Source organism: Somniosus microcephalus, chromosome 2 (assembly GCF_052327205.1).
Source record: "Somniosus microcephalus isolate GS21.2 chromosome 2, FLI_Smic_1.0, whole genome shotgun sequence".
NCBI classification, from domain to species: domain Eukaryota; kingdom Metazoa; phylum Chordata; class Chondrichthyes; order Squaliformes; family Somniosidae; genus Somniosus; species Somniosus microcephalus.
This window is the reverse complement of record NC_140988.1, coordinates 19,174,388-19,197,187: the sequence shown is the minus strand read 5'-3', so window position 1 is coordinate 19,197,187 and position 22,800 is coordinate 19,174,388. Positions and strand designations below refer to the sequence as shown.

General features: G+C 46.2%; 1 protein-coding gene across 1 annotated transcript in view; it reads right to left on the bottom strand.

Annotated features, from left to right (window-relative positions):
- tex15 (testis expressed 15, meiosis and synapsis associated) overlaps positions 1-6,038 on the bottom strand; it is a 41,148-nt gene extending 35,110 nt beyond the window's left edge. The window contains exons 1-5 of the mRNA XM_086007182.1: positions 5,923-6,038; positions 5,034-5,199; positions 3,661-3,898; positions 2,719-2,865; positions 2,392-2,551 (exon numbers count right to left, since the gene is read on the bottom strand). Coding sequence (XP_085863308.1) covers positions 2,392-2,551; positions 2,719-2,865; positions 3,661-3,898; positions 5,034-5,199; positions 5,923-6,019 — 808 coding nt within the window. The 5' untranslated portion in view covers positions 6,020-6,038. The remainder of the gene's footprint in view (positions 1-2,391; positions 2,552-2,718; positions 2,866-3,660; positions 3,899-5,033; positions 5,200-5,922) is intronic.
- Between the last annotated feature and the right edge of the window lie 16,762 nt (positions 6,039-22,800).

The following is a 22,800-nucleotide window of genomic DNA, read 5'->3' as shown; positions in this document are numbered from 1 at the left end:
AATGATCTCTTCCTCTTGCCTAGTTTTATTATTATAACTTTATTATTGACCCTGGTGTCCGGTGCAGAGGTAACTAGTCTCACCGGGGGTGGCGATAATGGCGCTGCAGTTGGCCTCAGCTTTGGGGAAGGCAAGATCTGCTGGGCTTCCTGCTGCTGATGGTTCTCCAATCACAGAAATCACAGAAACCCCACAGTGCAGATAGAGGCCATTTCGGCCCATCGAGCCTGCACCGACACATATCCCACCCGATCCCCGTAACCCCACGTATTTAATCCCCCTAACACTAAGGGTCAATTTTTTATCATAGCCAATCAACCTAACCTGCACATCTTTGGACTGTGGGAGGAAACCGGAGCACCCGGAGGAAACCCACGCAAACACAGGGAGAATGTGCAAACTCCACACAGACAGTCGCCCGAGGCCGGATTCGAACCCGGGTCCCTGGTGCTGTGAGGCAACAGTGCTAACCACTATGCCACCGTGCTGCCTGCTCAACATGCCTGTGTGGGGGGATACCACGTGAGAATGGGCTAAGGTGTGGCTGTAATGCACAGCTGGCCAGAATGACCAGCCAACCCGTTGTTTAGCCGTCATACGAAGAACGGCCACTTGTGCGAGCTGCCGCCCAGTGATCAGTACCCGCAGTCCCAGAATTCAACGGCTTCAGGAGGAGGAGATGGATGGAAAGGGAGAAAGACGGAGGAAGGAAAAGCATTGGCCTGGAAGTACCATCCGGACCTTGCCCTCCAGTAACATAAGAAATAGGAGCAGGAATAGGCCACTTGGCCCCTCGAGCCTGCTCCGTCATTCAATAAGATCATGGCTGATCTTGGGCTCAAAGCCACTTCCCAGCCCGCTCCCCATAACCCTTCACTCCCTTATCTTGCAAAAATTTGTCTATCTCCACCTTAAATGTATTTAATGACCCAGCCTCCACGGCTCTCTGGGGCAGAGAATTCCACAGATTTACGACCCTCTGAGAGAAGAAATTCCTCCTCATCTCAGTTCTAAAACGGCGACCCTTTATTCTAAAACTATGCCCCCGAGTTCTCGATTTCCCCACGAGGGGAAACATCCTCTCTGCATCTATCTTGTCGAGCCCCCTCAGTATCTTATATGTTTGAATAAGATCACCCCTCATTCTTCTAAATTCCAATGAGTATAGGCCCAGCCTGCTCAACCTTTCCTCATAAGTCAATCCCCTCATCTCTGGAATTAACCTAGAGAATCGTCTCTGAACTGCCTCCAATGCAAGTATATCCTTCCTTAAATAAGGAGACCAAAACTGTACGCAGTACTCAAGGTGTGGTCTCACCAATACCCTGTACAGTTGTAGCAGAACTTCCCTGCTTTATACTCCAACCTCTTTGAAATAAAGGCCAACATCCCATTTGTCTTTTTGATTACTTGCTGTACCTGCATGCACCAAGGTTTTCCGATGCAGTACTGGAGGCCTTGGCGCAAGAGGACAACTCGAGGAGAGAGGTGCTGGCAAATGTGTAAAATCCAATGGGAGCAGATAGCCGCTGTGGTGAATGCCAGCAGTTTAGCTCCGAGGATCTGGACGCAGTTCCCTGGACCACTGACCCGCCAAAGTCCACAGCAAAAGTGTGGTCCACCTAGACATCCAGGCCTGAAAATTGCTGGCTGCCTCAGTCATATTGGGCCCCTTTTTTAAAAAGAGGGAAAATCAGATCATAGGAACAGGAGGAGGTCATTCAATCCCTCAAGTCTGTTCCACCATTCAGTTAGATCATGGCTGATCTGTATCTCAACTCCATTTACCTGCCTATGATCCATATCCCTTGATACCCTTACCCAACAAAAATCTATTGACCTCAGTCTTGAAAGGTCTAACTGTCCCAGCATCTTTTGGAGGAGATGGGTCCAGATTACCACCACCCTTTGTGTGGAAAAACTGCTTCCTGATTTCACTCCTGAATGGCCTGGCTCTAATTTTAGGAATGTGCCTCCTTGTTTTGGGATTCGGCCACCAGAGGAAACCGTTTCTCTGTATCTACCCCATCGAATCTCATCCGATTAGATCACCCCTCAACCTTCTATACTCAGGGGAGTACGAGACAAGTTTGTGCAACCTGTCCTCATAATTGCACCCTTTAAGCCCTGGCATCATTCTGGTAAATCTGCGCTGTACTCCATTAAATAATATATCTGGAGCCGGTGGCACTGGCTGGCATTCCATTTGGCTGGCCAGTGCTGCTTCCACCACCCCCTTTCCGCGAGTGCCCGCATGGCAAAGGTGCCGAAAATATTTGACTAAGTTAATCCTGGGTGCTCCGACAGGGTCAGGGGCAGAGGCCAGCAGCGGAGCGGGATTAAGCCAGCGCAGCGAGCCCTAGGGTTTTCGAGCCCATTGTGTTTCCTTACCGGTCAGAGAAGTGTTTACTGCAGCAGGACTAAACCTCAAAGGCGTCACAGCAGTTTTCACCCCTTGGCCTGCGAGTCTCACTGGAACGAGAGCGTACGGCAGGCATTGCCTTGGGCATTCCGTCGTCTCACACAACGCATTAAACTCGTACAGGTACACCTAAAGGTAGCATGTAAAATAACAGGAATGCAATTAAATCCAACAAAGCTTTCTGAATTCAGGAATTGTGCCTATGGATTGGAAAACTGCACATGACACGCCATTATTTAAGGGAGGGAGGAAGAAACCATCAATCTTTCTTCAAAGGTTCAGAATCAAAAACTCACCGCTGAATTGATGATCTGAGTATCAATTGGGTCCTTGAGGTTGGCTGGATTTTGGGACATGTGGCAATCAAATTTTGCTGTAGGGTTCACATCAGTCTTTCTGTTTTTCATAATTGGTGGAATTGTCTTCACTTTTCCTAACAGCACCTTTAAAAAAGTGAAAGAATTTTTTTTTAAAAAAGCTCAGTTTGTCTAAAACTACAGAATTTGCCAATTTCCATCATTAACCTGTGCACAGAACTCCCCTCTCAAGATCTTCTTCTAATCTGTAAGAACTAGGACAGCAGCTTCACAGATAAGCACATGAGGGAGAAAGGAATAGAAGGTTATGTTGATCGGGTGAGAATGTTAGCCTTTATAACTAGAGGGCTAGAATATAAAGGGGAGGACGTTTTGTTACAGCTGTACAAAGCCCTGGTTAGTCCACATCTGGAGTATTGTGTACAGTTCTGGGCACCGCAGCTTAGAAAGGATATATTGGCCTTGGAAGGAGTGCAGTGCAGAGTCACCAGAATGTTACCAGGGTTCCAAGGGTTAGATTATGAGAGTTTGCATAAACTAAGCTTGTATTCCCTGGAATATAGAAGGTTAAGGGGTGATTTGATTGAGGTTTTTGAAAGGAATTGATAGGGTAGATGGAGAGACACTTTTTCCCGCTGGTGGGGGGGGGGGGGGGGTCTAGGACAAGGAGACGAAACCTTAAAATCAGGCACGGCAGTCACCTGGAGAGCTGCACTGGCAGATTCTTAGGAGGCACGTCACCAAACTGCTTCATTCACCACTGACGGCAAGTGACTTAGCAAGAAAAAGGAAGTTTAAAAAAAAAGAGGGATTTCCTGGCTTCTAAATAAATAAGTAAAGGTCAGAGGCCGTGAACCTTTAGATCACACTGGGATAGAGTTGAATAACACTATGATTTTACTAAAAGTCAAATAACGTCACCTTGAAAAACAGAATTGTTTCCGTGACCAGGTTGTTTTGCCGACGATGCCTCAAAAGGACATCGATGTGCCGGTGAAGATACACGCCACACGCTGGATTTCCCAGTGCCCTGGTCGTAGAAAAGTTGCTTTTCAATCCTTCCTGATACAGCTTTAAAGCTGTTCTTTGGGATGTTGCCAAGAAGAATGTGTTTTCTTCAAGTTCTTTCCCACATCTACCATCTTCGCGCATCTTCGCCCTCGTGTTGAAAATGATTAAATTTAAAACCTCTCTTGAAACACAACATAGTTACTACAGCGTTGGGAGGTAACAGCAAACAGTGACGAAGCCAAATGGTAAAGAACTTCTGCGCTCCAGCACCCCACCCCTCCCTTCCTCTCTAAAGCCCAGGCGCACTTCAGTGGGCGAAGGCAGCCCTATGGACAACCACCCTGGTAGCTTTCCTTCAAGTCTAGGCCAAGTCAGTCAGTGTTTGCAGGCTGTTCTAATTGTGTGGGCATCACAGGCGAGCCTGCTCATGTCCTCACCCAAGAGGTGAAAATTCCTCTTTTAATGAAAAATGCAAGAATTCCCATTTTTTTTCTCCCCCGTGTAATTAACAACCTGACAAAAATCGGTCAGCAATCGCACAATTTAAATTGCAATATTCCTGCAATTGCAACAGCAGATTGTTAATTGCGCAGAAAGGCTAGACGTGGCCCTCATTTTTGCCAAATAGGGGAATTTTGGGCCTCGGCATCTACACAAACTTTTCAACAGGATGTCAATGGATGATGGCCCCTTTCTTAACCCAGGACTTCCTCCCTGCCGTGCTGCCCTGCTGCTGACTCTGTTCCGGAGCATGGGGTCATTGGAATATTTGGGCAAGACGCCCGCCAGCACCTGTTGCAGGACGACATGGGGGTCCGCACCCACCACCCCCGAGACGGAGGAACTTGGAGCCACTCTCAGATGGGGCTCACCATGTCCAGAGGGGAGCCAAAGAAAACTGGCCACAAAACATTTAAAACTCCCACTCGGGGAACATTACTCTTGTATTTTTTTTTAAACTCCCGAGAACCTTCCCTGATCCTGCCCAGATACCCCCGCCTGTTGGGTCTCGCTGGGCTTGACCGCAGCATTCCCATGGTAACCTGGCCAAAAGTGCCAGACAGACGCAACGCAAGTCGGCAGAGGAAGCACCTGTCCCGTTGCCTCCCACCCCCCCTTCAGAGCGCAATTTGTGGACAGGTTTAGAGGCTGGAAACCCAATGGAACCCCAAATTCTACCCCGTTCGCCGCCAGAATTGTGCCCCAGTTTTGCCCCAAGAATTGCGGGATTTGCAAGCCTGTATATTCCGTTTTGAAAACCAGAGCTTTCGTCCTGTACATACCTCTTCTCTGCAAATCGCTGCTCGAGTTTCACATTGTGTATGAGCTTTATATCACCAAACTTCCACAGGGTGTTCAAACTGTAACCGCCGTCAAGCTTTGACCCATCCAAGGTCGACTGTATGAAACTGTACTCGCGCCAATCCGTATGACAAATTTCTAAGTAAGCTTTGAAACAAAATGTGACTGAAATTAGGGCGCGAATAAGGCTAAGAATGGCTTGCAACGAGAATTAGAATTAAAGCAGCAGGCGGAGGGAGCCTTGGACTTTGCGATCGGCATCCTATCCACCGGCTTAAACATCCATTCCCTCCACCACCAGCGCACCATGGTTGCAGTGCCTACCATCTACAGAATGCAGTACAGCAACACGCCAAGGCCTCTTCGGCAGGGCGTCCCAAACCCGCGACCTCTACCGTCTAGAAGGACAAGGGCAGCAGGCGCGTGGGAACATCAGTGCCTCCAAGTCACACACCGTCCCAACTTGGGAAGTATATCTCCGACAGGGACGAGGATTTTTTTTTCCAACTCCGTTGTTCGCCCTACCTGAATGCTTGATTTCTAGAGTTGAAAATCTCCTCCGTTTTTTTTTTACTTTGCCAATTGCTGTGAAATTGAATTCAATAAATCTTGTAATTTGTGGGCTGGCACCAGAAAAAAATGATCGTGAAAGCCACTGGTTCACTAATGTCCTTCAGGGAAGAGAATCTTGCCATCCTTACCCTATGCGTATGTGGTTGACTCTTAACGCCCTCTAAAGGGGCCAAGCAAGCCACTCAGCTGCCAGAACAACTGGGGATGGGCAATAAATGCAGCATCATACACACCCGGAGAACAAACAAAAATAGTTAAAGTTTCACTCTTTCCGCAAATGTCCTTTTAGCCACTTACCTTTGTCAGCACTCTTTTTCCTGGGTATTGTGAACTTTTTCAAACTGTCTAGGTTCGGGTTGACATACGAGATTTTGTTCTTGCCGTTTGGCTCCATTCCTCATCGTTTTTATGTTAGCACTGAAAAAAAAACCCAACTCAGTGAAGGAAACCGATTGTGAGCAACAGTCAATATACATTTCCAATTATTTCCCAGTACAATGTGCCTACATAACAGCAGTGACTGTTCCCGGTGTAGCCTCTCCCATCCCTTCGCCCCACCATTGGCAGCTGTGCCTTCAGCCATCTGGGCCCCCGTGCTCTCCCTAAACCCCTCCAACTCTCCACCACCCTTTCCTCCTTTAAGGCCCGACTTAGAACCCGCCTCTTTGACCAAGCTTTCAACCACCCCTCCCAACATCTCCTCCTTTGGCTTGGCGTACATTTATGTCTGATTACGCTCCTGTGAAGTGCCTTGGGACAGTTTTCTACAGTCAGGGTGTATATAAGTGCAAGTTGTTACTATCGCTGTTGACTGCACTTCAAGATAATTCACAATACACAAATTGCTCTCGGTTTCCTTCGGTCTTGAGAGGCGTGATAAGGAGCTTTGTAAATGCATGAACTGGCTTTCCATAAGTCAGTAAACTGCTATTTGAACAGCAAGCAAATTAGACCAGGCCCCAAATACTCCTTCCAGGTGAAACAGCAATTTACTTGTACTTCTTGCAATCTAGTATACTGTATTCGCTGCTCACGATGCGGTCTCCTCTACATTGGGGAGACCAAACGCAGATTGGGTGACCACTTTGCTGAACACTTCTCTTCAGTCCACAAGCGTGACCCCCGAACGTCCGGTCGCCTGCCATTTTACTTCTCCGTCCCACTCCCACTCTGACCTCTCCGTCCTGGGCCTCCTACACTCTACCAATGAAGCTCAAGCAACAGCACCTCAACTTGGCACTTTAGAACCTTCCGGATTCAGCACTCAGTTAACAACTTTAGATCATAACCACTGCTCCAATTTTGTCTGGACCGCTGATTCTGCTGTTGCCATTTACACCTCCTCTGGACCCATCTTGTGTTTCTTTACTTGTCCCATCACCATCTCCATTTTGCCTTGCACCATCATCCCTTTTGTCATTTAATCTCTCCTGCCTTCCACCCAATCACAGACCTTCCCTTTTGTTGTGCTGCACTGTCGGAAGTGTCGTCTTTCGGATGAGGCGTTAAATCGAGGCCCCATCTGCTCTCTCAGGTGGGCGTAAAAGATCCCGTGGCACTATTTTGAAGAGGAGCAGGGGCGTTATCCCCGGTGTCCTGGCCAATATTTATCCCTCAACCAACATCACTAAAGCAGATTATCTGGTCATTATCACACTGCTGTTTGTGGGAGCTTGCTGTGGGCAAATTCACTGCCGCGTTTCCCACATTACAACAGTGACTACACTCCAAAAGTACTTAATTGGCTGTAAAGCGCTTTGAGACGTCCGGTGGTCGCGAAAGGCGCTATATAAATGCAAGTCTTTCTTTTTTCTTTTTGTTCTTTCCTCCCCTCCCCTCTTTTTCCCTGGCTCTGTACCTGCTTAAAAACTGTTCAATCTCTAACTTTTTCCAGTTCTGACGAAGGGTCATTGACCTGAAACGTTAACTCTGTTTCTCTCCCTCGCCACAGAATGCTGCCTGATCCGCTGAGTATTTCCAGCATATTTCTTTTTATATGTCAGATTTCCAGCATCCACAGTATTTTGCTTCTGTTGAAATGAGTCTTACATGTTTGTCTTTAAGGCATGTGCATTTGCCATGTTTACTTAACTAAAAAATTCAATTATAACTCTAAAGGCCTGGATTTTTATTCTAGTAATAATTGCCTGTGTCTTAGTCCGACCAGCAATGGTGACACAGCCCGGCTCAACTTTTTCAAAAATTAGTCAAAATTTTCAGAAGGTCTCTCGTAGGAGACTTGTGAATTTTATTGAGTTACGGCAAATCAATTAGCGACAGTACATTAACAGCGCAGCCACTGCTGAAGTCTTCCATCAAATGTACTGAGAAAGGATGTGGAATATTTTAATGGGCATAACATTGAGAATTCCATGAAATGGGCCCGCTAACATCGCATCTGATTCCCTAATCTGCACTCCAGTCAAGCAAGGCTCCATAACAATTTCAGGCTTTTAAAGGACTTTGAGATTGTAGAAACAAGCCTTTCTGATCAATGAAATCCTCAAATATACTAAAAATGTATATAAATATAACCACATGTGCACAACGTACAGAATATGGTGACGCACATATACCGTATCAGAGGCAAGGCATATTTCTGAATCGTTGAGTCAAGCCTTGGCTCAGTAGTATCACTCTCGGCTCTGTGTCAGGATTGTGATTGTGGGTTGAAAGTTGGGTGTGAACCCAAGTATGCTACCACCGAGTCAAGCTGGCATTTTTAGGTGGAATAAATACTAGACGGATTGGATGGTATCTTTAAATCCAACACTGCTCTGTGACGCACTGATAACAAACAACCTCTCATATTCTTGTGGCCTCTTGCATTGTTCCACGGAAGCTCAACGTAAACTCGAGGAACAGCACCTCATCTTCCGATTAGGCACTTTACAGCCTTCTGGACTCAATATCGAGTTCAACAATTTCAGATCATAACCTCGGCCCCTATTATATTTTTATATATTTTTTATCCACACTTTTGGTTTGTGTCTTTTCCTTTTTTTTTCTCCCACATGGCAGCTGTCCCTCACTCTGCCAGCGCATTTCACACTTCATCTCGAGCCATCCTTTGTCTCTTTGCCTGTCCTATTACCATCTCGTCTGGCCTTGAATATCTCTTAATGTTTCTTCACCTCCCAGACCTTCCCTTTTGTTCTTTCATCCCCTCCCCCATTTCCCAGCCCCCAAACTGGCCTTTTAATCTGTTTCATTTCCTGCTTTATTCTCAGTTCTGAAGAAGGGTTTCAACCTGAAACGTTAACTCTATTTCTCTCTCCACGGATGTTGCCTGCTGAGTTTTTCCAGCGTTTTCTGTTGTTATTTCGGATTTCCAGCATCCGCAGTATTTTGCTATCGTATTAACCTCTCATATTCGTTTCCCAGCAGAGGTTAGGATTAGACCACACACAATGTGAAATGCTTACATGTGCCCATATACATTCGTATTTCAATCAGGCAGACATCAACACTGGAGAAATGAGCGGGAGAAAAAAAGAGATTGGCCCGGATTTTGCTGTCGTAATGACGGCGGAACTGTCGGCGTTACCTCTCTGAAACTGACCGTAACTTCAGGATTTAGCGCAGGCGCAGATAAACGCGGGAATTCTGAAGCTGCGGTCAGTCAATCCCTGCTCCGCCACAGCCTGCACTGCGGAATTCCCCAGGGCCTCCAATCAGTGAAATCGCTTGAACTGACGAAAACGCAAGCTTTTCTGCTCTAATATCGCCGTTAAGCACCCCATAAAAAGTTAATAACAACAGAAAATGCTGGAAAAACTCAGCAGGCCAGGCAGCATCCGTGGAGAGAAAATAGAGTCAACGTTTCGGGTGAAAACCCTTTGTCAAGACTGGAAAGGCACAGGAAATGAAATAGACACCTAATCTAGAGCAGTCTTTTGTCTCCACTAGTCCTATCACCATCTCATCTCGTCTCGTTTTGAATACCTCTTAATGTCTCTTCTCTTTTGTTCTCTCCCAGCCTGGCCTCTTAATCTATTTCATTTCCTGTGCTTCTTTAGTCTTGACAAAGGGTTTTGACCGGAAACGTTGACTCTATTTTCTCTCTACGGATGTTGCCTGGCCTGCTGAGTTTTTCCAGCATTTTCTGTTGTTATTTCGGATTTCCAGCATCTGCAGTATTTTGCTACCATAAAAAGTTAAGTCTTGTTGGAATAGGTGTAACTGAGGTTTTAACGGCGTACTGATTACTGAGGGCAGGGAAGTGGAGTTGAGGCCAAGATCAGATCAGCCATGATCTCATTGAATGGCGGAGCAGGCTCGAGGGGCCAAATGGCCTACTCCTGCTCCTATTTCTTATGTTTTTATGTAAAATTTTTTTAAAGGGCAGGCAATCAGTGCTTTTTATTTCCTGGTTTGCTGTCTGTGCGAATTCTTCAACGTGATTGGCTGCTTAGACAGCTTGATGTCATCACTGCTAATGTACGCTGAGGATCCCCTTTTGACAGCGCTACAATCAAATTAAGGTAGAGAAAGCTAATGTTCTCGCCACAGAGATCGCGAGATTGTAGTGGGAAGCTTTCTTCGAGGTGCTCCACCGCTAACCGCAAATTCAATTCTTACAAGAAATATGGATTTATTTTTCTAAATTCTCCAACTGCATTGAATGATTTTTTCCCCCCCCAACAACAAGAACTTGCATTTATATAGCACCTTTAACGTAGTAAAACGTCCCAAGGCGCTTCACAGGAGTATTATAAGACAAAATTTGAAACTGAACCACATAAGGACAGGTGCATGGTCAAAGAGGTAGGTTTTAAGGAGCGTCTTAAAGGAGGAAAGAGAGGTGGAGAGGTTTAGGCAGGGAACTCCAGAGCTTAGGGCCTCGGCAACAGAATATAAAACTCTCAGGCAAAGAGTGAGGTGACACATTAGGAAGTATTCTTCTTCCTAGAGAACCACTAGAGTCACATAAAGATAAGGACGGCAGGTTTATTTCCCTAAAGGACATTAGTTTGGTTTTAATTACAATCCGATTGCTACGTTGTCATTTTATCTGATACCAGCATTTTATTTCCAGATTTTAAAAAAAAACTGATTTTCAATTTTCAATCTATGATGAGATTTGAACTGATATTTAGTGGATTATTAGTCTAGGCCTCCTGGATTACTAGGCAGTTACGTAACCACGACACAACTGATTGTTGTTGTTCAACTGGCTGTGCGGAGGCAATGATGAAGTCCTGCGAGCAAATCGACTGACCACCACATTGGCTGCAAGAGGTGGGAGATTGAGGGGTCTGGAGAAACATCATTTAAAGAAATCCCCTCAAATAAAAACAAACTACAGTCAAATCCAGTACCCACAATCCCTGGAATGTCACGGAGAATTACAGGGTGACGTCAAAACACTGTTACCACAGCAACCATGTCCGCATGTCAAATCCGTTGATGTCCAGCTGAATTCTACTATGAGAATTATCACCGGGAGGCTTTTATCGACACCAACACCTTGGCTGCCTGTGCTTTCAAACATTGCACCACCACACCTACGCCGCGAATATGCAGTCTCCAGAGAACACAACCGCTACACCAGCAAAGACATGCCGATCCAGGCCGACTTGAACAACCTGCCACCAAACTGTCTCAAATCTAGAAGGCCATTATGGACCATCGCCGAAGCCTTTCAGCGATCTTCCCTCAGCCTTGATGACCGATGGCGAAATGCTTGGAGGAACTGTGACATACGGAATGGATTCCTTATAGAGGAACCCACAGTACAACCTGAAGGATCAAACCTTCCTCGCAAACAGTGGACAACCATCAACCGCCTCTGAACCGGTCATGGTCAATGCTGCCACCTTCTCCATAGGTGGAAGATTAAAGCATCTCCATCATGCGATTGTGGAGCTCCTAATCAGACCCTGGAGCACATCATTGAGCACTGCCCTCAGAGGAAATTCACAGGCAGCCTACAAGATATCCACACTGTTACACCGGAAGCTTTGGCCTGGATATCTGACTTAGATATTGACATTTAATTTGGTTTGCTACTACCATACGGAAGAAGAAGACAGCAACCATACCACAAACCAACTGTAAAACAGAAAGCATGAATAAAAATCCACATAGATTCACAAAAAGCTGTAGATTGCAGTCGGGATTCTGAGCTTGCCCATCTCTTCTTAAAAGCATTTTTTTTTTTTTTTTATAAAGTGAAGACTCACAATGGGTACTGGAAATTGCGAATTCTCAAAGCTGCCATAAGGCATTCCAGTAGATGAATCTACATACAGTACTCAGCAGAAAAAATTCACACCCACAACCTCCAGAGAAACTACACTGATTGTTTCATAGATTCAGAGAAACAGAGCAGAAGGCGGCCATTCGGCCCATCGAGTCTGTGCTGGCTGTTTGAAAGAGCCGTCGTGCCGAGTCCCACATCCCCGCTTTTTGTCCGTAACCCTGTGAGTTCCTCATCCTCAAGTACCCGTCCAACTCCCTTTTAAAATTATTTATGGAATCAGCTTCCACCACCTTTTCAGGCCGAGCGTTCCAGATCCCGGCAACTCTCTGAGTGAAAGAATTTCTCCTCATCTCCCCTCTAGATTCTTTGCCAATGATTTTAAATCTGTGACCTCTGGTATTGACCCACTCGCCAGAGGGAATAGTTTTTCGCTCTCTACTCTATCAAAACCTCTCATCGTCTTAGAAACCCCCATTAGGTCACCTCTTAACCTTCTCTGTTCCAAGGAGAACAGTCCGAACATTTCCAACCTCTCCTCAGAACTGAAGTCCCTCTTCCCTGGTAACATCCTGGTAAACCTCCTCTGTATCCTTTCCAAGTCCTTCACATCTTTCTTTTGTTGCTGGCTTTCCTTGGGCGGGGGGGGAGGGTGGGGGGGGAGGAAATGGTAGAAGTGTTTACCCTGGGGAACAACACCTGTGCCACATGACGTGTCAAGCACTGGAGGCAGTGCAGAGAAGCGCTACCAGGCTGATTTTCCAGCATCAGGGGTCCGAGTGCTGAAAAAAGATGGCACCCATTGACATTGGCTTCTCCAGCTTTACTGGGTTAAATTCTAATTTCGGAAACCTACTTTTTGCAGGGTGATTATCAAGATTTATCCCTAAAATCAGAAGATTTAGCTATGGAGGAAGGATTGGATCGACTGAGGTTGTTTTCTTTGGAACAGAGGAGGCTGAGGGGAGACTTGATTGAGGTTTATAAAATTGTGAGGGGCCTAGATAGAGTGGATAGGAAGGACCTATTTCCCCTAGCAAAGAGGTCAAAAACCAGGGGGCATAGATTTAAGTAATTGGTAGGATTAGAGGGGAGTTGAGGAGAACTTTGTTCACCCAGAGGGTGGTGAGGGGTCTGGAACTCACTGCCTGAAAGGGTGGTAGAGGCAGAAACCCTCATCACATTTAAAAAGTACTTGGATATGCACTTGAAGTGCCGTAACCTACAGGGCTACGGACCAAGAACTGGAAAGTGGGATTAGGCTGGAGAGCTCTTTTGCGGCCGGCATGGACACAAGGGGCCGAATGGCCTCCTTGTGTGCCGTAAATCTCTATGGTTCTATACCTTCTGATAAGAAGATATTACCCTCTAAGAAAGCAACGACTAAAGTGGAACAAAAGCACTGCATGAAAGAGAGCCAATCAGGCAGTTACATATTGCTGTCTCTACCCAATTAGACTGCTCCACACAGCTATTGCTTACTCATGCAAAACTGCTGGCGTGCTCAACCGAAATAAATACTGGAGAGAGTCAGAAGAGAGGCTCACCGGGGCACCGAGCAGTTCAAGCACTAAAAAAACCAAAATCTCATAATACTTTTACCAGTGTTAGCAAAATTCTGACAAGTGGTTGTCGATATCGAAGCTGAGAGAATCAATACTTCCACACGACTACAAAGCATCAACTCGGACAGCTTCAAATACCATATTACAATGCTCTTCGTTAACCCTTTAAAAGCCAATTCCACTGCAGGATCTATCTGCACAGAACAGACGAGCCATTACAAAGCAAAATGTGACTATTTTTCTGTTGGTTGCAACCATTGATTATTATAACAATGCAACCAATGTCTCAAGTCATTATTTTAAATTTCAGCTCCCTTATGTTGAAGAATCACTTATTACAGTAACAATTCTGTTAATGCAACATTGTATTAACGAAAAGACACACTTCACAAATCCCAAGTCAAAAAGTAAAATTATAAAACCATTTCTTCTCTGTGCCTGTTTTCCCTGGTCTCCCTTTCTCCACGGTCCTTTAGTCTATCTTTTATTTTATACTCGCACATCTCCCATGACGACGATGCCCATCAGAGGCGCCGCGGTTTCGGGGAGAGGTGTCCATCTCCACTGAAGGGATTCGGAAAGAGGTATGCAGGAGATCCTCTCAGAAACAGTTGCGACTGGCGGGCATATTTGGAGAGGCGGGACTTCCAGCCACTTGGGTGAGATGACCCCCACTCCCCTCAGACCCCAGCCAGCCTTCTGGCCCGGAGGGTCTTTTGCCTGCCGGCCGGCAAATTCCCCAGACTGCACTGGGGGAGCAATGGGGAACTGGGGCCGGGAGGAAGAGGACGCCCGCAAAGCTGGCTGAAAAAAAATGTTAAATAATTTGTCCAAAAACTCTGGCTGCTGTGCCGGCAAACCTTCCAAGCCCATTCCACTGACAATTGAATGGTGGCGTTAGGTTCTAAAAGGTGGCCATGGCATCCAGCATTCCACCAAGGCAAATGGCAGGAAACACGCTGGAGGCCCTCTTTGTAATCTGATTTGCAACTGCCTCCAAGAACAAATTAAAAAAATATACTGGAAAAGAACTAGAAAAAAAACAATTAACACAAGCATCAACTCCTAGAAGGGCTGCACCACTATTCGACTATGGAAGGAGGTTCTGAATAAAAGTGTTGAATTTAAAGACGGTTATTTAAACAGAACCTTTTAGTAACACGAATACTGGTACTGGAGATTATTGGCAAAGGAGGAAAGATGAAAATTAATTTACTCTTTTCATACAATCACCGAGTCATACCGCACCAAAGGAGGCTATTCGGCCCGTCGTGCCACCTAATTAGTCCCACTCCCCCTGCTCTTTCCCCACAGCCCTGCATATTTTTCCTTTTCAAGTATTTATCCAATTCCCTTTTGAAAGCTGCTGTTGAATCTGCTTCCACCGCCCTTTCAGGCAGCACATTCCAGATCGCAACAACTTGTTGCATAAAACAAATTCTCATCTCCCTACTTGGTTCTTTTGCCAATTACCTTAAATCCGTGTCCTCTGGTTACCGACCCTCCTGCCAGTGGAAACAGTTTCTCCTTATCTACTCTATCAAAAACCCTTCATAATTTTGAACATCTCTGTCAAATCTCCCCTTAAACTTCTCTGCTCTAAGGAGAACAATCCCAGCTTCTCTGATCTCTCCACAACAATACCCATTTATACAGCACCTATAACATAGTAAAACGTCCCACGGCGCTTCACAGGAGCGATTATCAAACAAAATTTGACACCGAGCCGCGCAAGGAGAGATTAGGACAGGCGACCAAAAGCCTGGTCAAAGAGGTCGGTTTTAAGGAGCGTCTTAAAAGAGGAGAAAGAGGTAGAGGCTGAAAGGTTAAAGGATGGAATTCCAGAGCTTAGGGACAAGGCAGCTGGAGGCACGACCGCTAATGGTGGAGCAATTAAAAGGGGCCAGAATTGGAGGAGTGCAGAGATCTCAGGGGTGGGGGGGGGGGGGGTTGTAGGGCTGGAAGAGGTTACAGAGATAGAGAGAGGCAAGGGCACGGAGCGATTTAAAAACAAGGATGAGAATTTTAAAATTCCTCCAAATAACTGAAGTCCCTCATTCATCTGGGCTTTTTTCTTCCCTCCCACATGGCAGCTGTCCATCATTCTGTCAGAGCCATTCACACTTCATCTAGAGCCATCCTTTGTTCCTTGAATATCTCTCAATGTCTCTCCATGTCTTTGAATCTCTCCTGCTTTCTATCCTTCCCTGTTGTTCTTTCATCCCCTCCCCCTTTTCCCAGCCCCCACTTGCTTTAAAATCTATCCCTTTTCCTGCATTTTTTCCAGTTCTGACGAAAGGTCATCGACCTGAAACGTTAACTCTGTTTCTCTCTCCACAGATGCTGCCCTGGCCTGCTGAGTTTTTCCAGCGTTTTCTGTTGCTATTTCCCTCATTCCTAGTATCGTTCTGGTAAATCTGCTCTGCACCCTCTCCAAGATCTTGACGTCCTTCCTAAAGTGTGGTGCTCAAAAGTGGACACAATATTCCAGCTGATGTCTAACCAGCGATTTATAAAGGTTTACCATAACTTTCTTGCTTTTGCACTCTCTGCCTCTCAAAGCCCAGGATCCCGTATGTGTTTTTAACAGCCTTCTCAACTTGACCTGCCACCTTCAAAGACTTGTGTACGTGAACCTCCAGGTTTCTCTGTTCCTGCAGCCCCTGTAAAATTGTACCATTTAGTTTAGATCGCCTCGCCTCATTCTTCCTTGCAAAATGCATCGCTTCCCACTTCGCTTCATTAAATTTCATCTGCCAATTGTCTGCCCATTTCGCCAGCCTGTTTACATCCTCCTGAAGTCTGCTACAATCCTCCTCGCTGTTTATTAATTTTCAAGTTTTTGTGCCATCTGCAAACTTTGAAATTATGCCTCCTACACCCAAGTCCGGGTCATTAGTATATAATAAACAGAGCAGCAGTCCCAATACTGACCCCTAGGGGACCCACTGCACACTTCCCTCCAGCCTGAAAATTAACTGTTCGCCACCACTTTCTGCTTTCAGTCCCTCAGCCAATTTTGTACCCATGCAGCCGTTGCCCCTTTAATCCCATGGGCTTCAATTTTGCTAAACAGTCTCTTATGTGGCACTCGCTAGAGTTTAGATGAGAGGGGATCTCACTGAAACTTATAAAATTCTAACAGGACTGGACAGACTAGATGCAGGAAGGATGTTCCCAATGGCGGGGGAGTCCAGAACCAGGGGTCACACTCTAAGGATAAGGGGTAAGCCATTTCGGACTGAGATGAGGAGGAATTTCTTCACCCAGAGAGTGGTGAACCTGTGGAATTCTCTACCACACAAGGCAGTTGAGGCCAATTTATTAAATGTATTCAGGAAGGAGTTAGATATATTTCTTAAGGCTAAAGGGATCAAGGGATATGGGGAGAAAGCAGGGACAGGGTACTGAGTTTGGATGATCAGCCATGATCTCATTAAATGGTGGAACAGGCTCGAGGGGCCGAATGGCCTACTCCTGCTCCTAGCTTCTATGTTACTTTATCAATAGTCCATATACACAACATGAACCGCACAACCCTCATCAACTCTCTTTGTTACTGTATTGAAGACCTCATTATCTTCTTGTAGTGAGGAGGGAACACACAGGTTCTGAGGATTTCTGGCCCCCTTCCTGCAGATCTGGGTGGACAGGGTTGGAAATGTGGTCGAGATGCACTTCCGCATCTCCACCTCCCCCACTTCCCTTGTCCGAAAGATGGGTCCGATAAAGGGTTATAAGGGCATAAAGAGTTAAACAGGCAAACCTATTGGCTGACATCTTTTCATTGTTGTTTAAAACAGAACTTTCTAACACAGATAAACAAAAGTTTCTCAGAAAGGAAGTACCCACCCAACTGCTTCCAGTTATAATAGCTTTGAACCAGTGGACAAACGCTCCTTGGGTAGCAGGCCGGATCCCTACCATAGAATCATAGAAAGTTACAGCACGGAAGGAGGCCATTTCAGCCCATCATGTCCGCGCAGGCCAACAAAGAGTTACCAGTTAGAATTACTTAAGGTTACTGCATTGGCTATTGGCCATTGTATCTACTGAAATTCTCCTCCATGGCACTGTTGCCTCCAGACTTGATTACTCCAATGGTTCCCTGTTCAGCCTCCCATCCTCCACCCGCTGTAAACTTCATCCCATCCAAAACTCTGCGATCCCACACCGAGTCCCGCCCGTCACCACCCCACACCGAGTCCCGCCCGTCACCACCCCACACCGAGTCCCGCCCGTCACCACCCCACACCGAGTCCCGCCCGTCACCACCCCACACCGAGTCCCGCCCGTCACCTCCAAGGCCTCAAATTTACAATTCTTACTGTGTTTACTCCATAACCTTGGCCTTCTCTACAACTGCAACATCTTCTGGTCCTAAAACCCACTGCCCCCCCACAACTCTCCATTCCTCTAACTCCAGCCTCTTACGTATCCTTGCCTTCACCCCATCATCATTGGGGGCCGTGCCTGCAGCCACCTATGTCCTGCTCCTTGAAATTCCCTGCTATAAAGCCCTCCGCCTCTCCCTCCCCACCTCCCTCTCCTCCCTGTAAGACCCTCCTTAAAAGCTGCCTCCGTGACCAAGTTTTCAGTCAGCCCTCCTGATCTTTGCTTCTTTGGCTCGGCGCTACTTTTCCTCTCACCTGTGAAGCACCTTGGGGTGTATTGCTAAGTTAACGGTACTGTATAAATGGAAGCTGATTGTTCTGCTCAAGGCACAGTAGAATTTCCTCTGGTATCCCCACGTGATTGGTATTAACACACGTTAGCCTGTCTAACACCACTCGGTAGAGTTTAAACAACACAGGCATTCCATCTATTGCACATTTGTTAAAGAAAGAAAGACTTGCATTTCTATAGCGCCCTTCACAACCACCAGATGTCCCAAAGTGCTTTACAGCCAATGAAGTACTTTTTGAAGCATAGTCACTGTTGTAATGTGGGAAACGCGGCACCCAACTTGCACACAGCAAGCTCCCACAAACAGCAATGTGATAATGGCCAGGTAATCTGTTTTGGTGATGGTGATAGAGGGATAAATATTGGCCGGGATCACCGGGGATAACTCCCCTGCTCTTCTTTGAAACAGTGGCGTGGGATCTTTTACATCCTCCTGAGAGAGAGCAGACGGGGCCTCGGTTTAACGTCTCAGCCGAAAGACAGCACCTCAGACAGTGCAGCACTCCCTCAGCACTGCACTGGGAGTGTCAGCCTGGATTATGTGCTAAAGTCTCTGGAGTGGGACTGTGAACCCACAACCTTCTGACTCAGAGGCGAGGGTGCCACCCACTGAGCCATGGCTGACACCTTTGACGCAGTGATAAAGTACTTTTTATAGGCCTGGAATGAGATCTTACTGGGCTAATACCCCCATCGATCATTCCTTCTTTTACAGACCCTGGGCAGAACATTCAACTTTGGCAGGGGTGTAAAACAGGCGGGGGTGTAAAAGAGCAGCGGGTTTGAAGACAACGGGAAGGGAAATTAGGCGGGGTGTATCACAGGCTGCTGATTCGCTGTCGCTCTGTTTGCGCCCCTGCTGATGTTGAAAGTTCTGACTCACGTTTAATGAGCGAGACCTGCTCACTGTCATGGCCTCCAACATCGTGTCAACTCACAAAGGGCAACTGGTGAATATTACGTAGAATTTACAGCACAGAAACAGGCCATTCGGCCCATCTATGCCAGTGTTTATGCTGCACACGAGCCTCCTCCCCCGTAGTTCACCTCACCCTATCAGCATTTCCTTCTATTCCTTTCTCCCTCGGGTGTTTACCTAACCTCCCCTTAAATGCATCTGTACTATTCGCCTCAACCACTCCCTGTGGTAGCGAGTTCCACATTCTCACCACTCTCTGGGTAAAGAAGTTTCTTCTGAATTCCCTATTGGATTTCTTGGTGACTATCTTATATTTATGGCCCCTAGTTTTAGACTCCCCACAAGTGGAAACATCTTCTCCGTATCTACTCTATAAAACCTCTTCATGAATTTTAAAGGCCTCTATACTAAGTCACCCCCCAGCCTTCTCTTTTCTAGTGAGAAGAGCCCCTAGCCTGTTCAGTTTTTCCTGATAGTTACAACCGCACAGTTCAGAAAAGGAAATGACAACCAAAGTCAACAAATCACTTCTCCCCGAACTTCTGTCGACAAATTAAAAGGTTATTTCTTTTAGTTATCTCTCCTTTTCTCCCAAGTCTTATTTTCCCCTTGTTTGCGTTACTGTTCTCTGCACTCTTTTCTGCTCTCTCAGCTTCAGTACTTCATTTGCCATTCCTTTCACCCGATATTTCTTCGACTTTTTGCCTTTTTCCCTCTTTTGTCCTCCCACGTTAGCCATTCAATCTAAAGAAACACTTTAAATGTACTACTGAGATCGCTGAGAGTTAATTACCTGCCCCCTTTAACACTTCAAAATTCACATAACAAAAGTAATTTAACACTCACCAGAAAAATGGCTACTTTTATCTGTATTCTTTACTGAACTCCAAGCATCTACAATGCAGGTCAGATAAACAGGCAGAATGACACACTGTACAAATCTAAACTGTACAGATTCCTTGACTGCACAAGTACCATTGGCTTGCCCCTTTAATAGTTGAAGCAAAGTCAATGGTTTCTCTGGCAGCCAAAACAGAACGACAAAACCACATCTTTCCTTAAAAGGGGGCAGGTGCCGGAACACTCGCAGCTCACATCAACAAATCAGCATTTTCCACATCTGTGTCAAGGCTCAAAACATTGTCACATTCAAAACTCAGCAAGCAACAGATTTACGTTCACAGGAAAGTCACAAAAAGTGAAATAAAACAGGGCAGAAAAAAAAGTCACATCTGTTATTTTTGCATACTGCTCTCTCTCTCTCTCTCTGTTTACCTTGGTAGGAGCTGGAACTATTTGACAGCAGCTGATCTCGTATTTTACCGTGATGTTGCGACGCTCATGGGAGACCGCGGGCTTTCAGCGGTTGGAAAAAAAGGTCGTTTCGGAAGCTGAGGAGACACAAGGAAAATCTGAAGCTATGGAGCGCACAGGTCCACCATGAGCTTTACCCGATGCACAAGGTTTCTTGCTTTTGTTGCTCGTCAGCAGTACTTCACCGGGAAGTCAAATTTAATTCAAATCAGGGCAAAAAGAGACATCACATGATTTTCCTGTTCGCCTGCCCGATTCCCTCCCAGCATTAACGTCATCCATTTTAAATTGGGCATCAAAGGCCAACAAGGCCAGGGATGAAGGACTTCCGTTCGGAGGGGAACAGTCTAGAGAAGCTGGGATTGTTCTACCTTAGAGCAGGGAAGGCTAAGGGGAGATGTGCAAAATTAAGAGGGGGAGGGTTTTGATCAATAAGCAGAAACTGCGTCCACTGGCAGGTGGGTCGGTAACCAGAGGACGCAGATTTAAGATAACTGGCAAAAGAACCAGAGGGGAGAGGAGGAGAATTTTTTTTTTTTTACGCAGCGAGTTGTTGTGATCTGCAATGCGCTGCCTGAAAGGGCGGTGGAAGCAGATTGAATCGTAACTTTCAAAAGGGAATTGGATAAATACTTTAAAGGAAAAAAAATATGCAGGGCAATGGGGGAAAGAGCAGTGCAGTTGGACTAATTGGAGAGCTCTTTCAAGAGCTAGCACAGACATGATGGGCCGAATGGCCTCTTTCTGTGCTGTAAGATTCTTTGATTCTATAAGCTCATTAGCTGTTGGGAAAGCGTCTCCTGTAGGTACAGTGCTGTGCCATTCCATTGCTTGCGATGCTCCCCATCGCAGGATTTAACACCAGTGGAGGAAGAAGAGTAAAGAAGGCATGTCAGGGAGACCAGTTGGCACCAGGGCCATTGTGCCACTAGCCATTATCAACAAGCCCAGGCACAGCTAGCTGGCCATAATGGAGGAGAATTGAGTGGGGAGCCTCAGGCCCAGCGGGGAGCCTCGGGCCCAGCGGGGAGCCTCGGGCCCAGCGGGGAGCCTCGGGTCCAGCGGGGAGCCTCGGGTCCAGCGGGGAGGCAGTTGCATGGTTGTGCCCTCTGCTGCAAAGAGTCCTGCAGCCAACCTGCCTCCACAGGGATGACACGGCCGAGGGGCAGGCAAGGCCGCTTCCACCCTCGCCTGTAATTCCTGCACCTCCTCCCAGGCTAACGTACTGTCAGCATTTACCAAATCTGTTCACTTCGTGTGTGGATCATTTGGTTAGATGTAAAATCTGATCGGTGCCTAACATCCAGCATCCCAAAGTGATGGACAATGCAGGAAAATAGGGAAACATTAATCCTCAGATCGTGTGACTGTGAAGAGCAGAGTATCAATGAAAAGACAATTTCTGGATCTAAATGGACAAGGTTCAATTGAGGTAAATGCCCTGAAAATGGTGAGTGAGTAAACAGTTCTATAAAAACCCAAATTGTAACAATGGCACTATATTATCAGTCTAAAATCTGTATTTTGACAACACTAGCCTCTAGTGCACTTCCCTCGCCCCACAATTGGCGGCCATGCCTTCAGCAGTTTTGGTCCTAAGGGTTCCTTCCCTAAACCTCTCCGCCTCTCCTCCAAGACCCTCCTTGAAATCTAACTCTTTGGCCGAGCCTTTAGTCACCCGTCCTACTTTCGCCTTCTGTGGCTCAGTGCCAATTTGAGTCGGATTACGCTCCGGAGAAGCGCGCTGGGACAATTTTCCTACGTTAAAGGTGTTATATAAAAAGACAAGTTGATATTGTTGTTAATGTAGGCATCAGCCCATTTATTTTAAATGGGTTAACTCTGCCCCTAAGACAGAGTTGAGTTGTCCAATAGAAGTTGCTGACCGGCAACAGGTGAGGAGGCTACAGCTGCACTGATTAGCCACATGCATTGATTTTAGTAGAAAAAAACCCTTTACACACGGTCACACAATCCAGGTCAATGTACTTCACATGTCTGAATTTACTTAACAAACAACTACCGCTATTCAGTAACCAAGGGAGTAAAGCACTTACAACTATCAACGATCACACTCTGCTTTATCACACACCCAACGACAGTGTCTGTTATCCATTTTTTATTTACTAATTACTTCCCAATTGGCCACATGTGTCTGGTGGCTAATATATAGGACATCACTGCACCAAAACAGCGGGCCAAGGAATGTCCAATATTGGTCTGCTAATACGGCAGCGTTAATTTGCAGGCTTGTTCCATGGATTTCCGAGTGATGAAATAAGGAAAATGCAGCCAAGCGTGCATGATGCCACCTAGTGCCTGAAATCAGTATTTAAAATTAGCAGTGACTCTAAAATCGGTCACATCAAGTTTACCTTTATAATATTGCCAGCTGTTTACATTTTTGTTCCCTCTGAAGTGTTTATTCTTCGGTTTCAGGCTCATCACAGCGTTCACGGTCCTGCCCTTTTTGGCGACGGTAGTTCAGA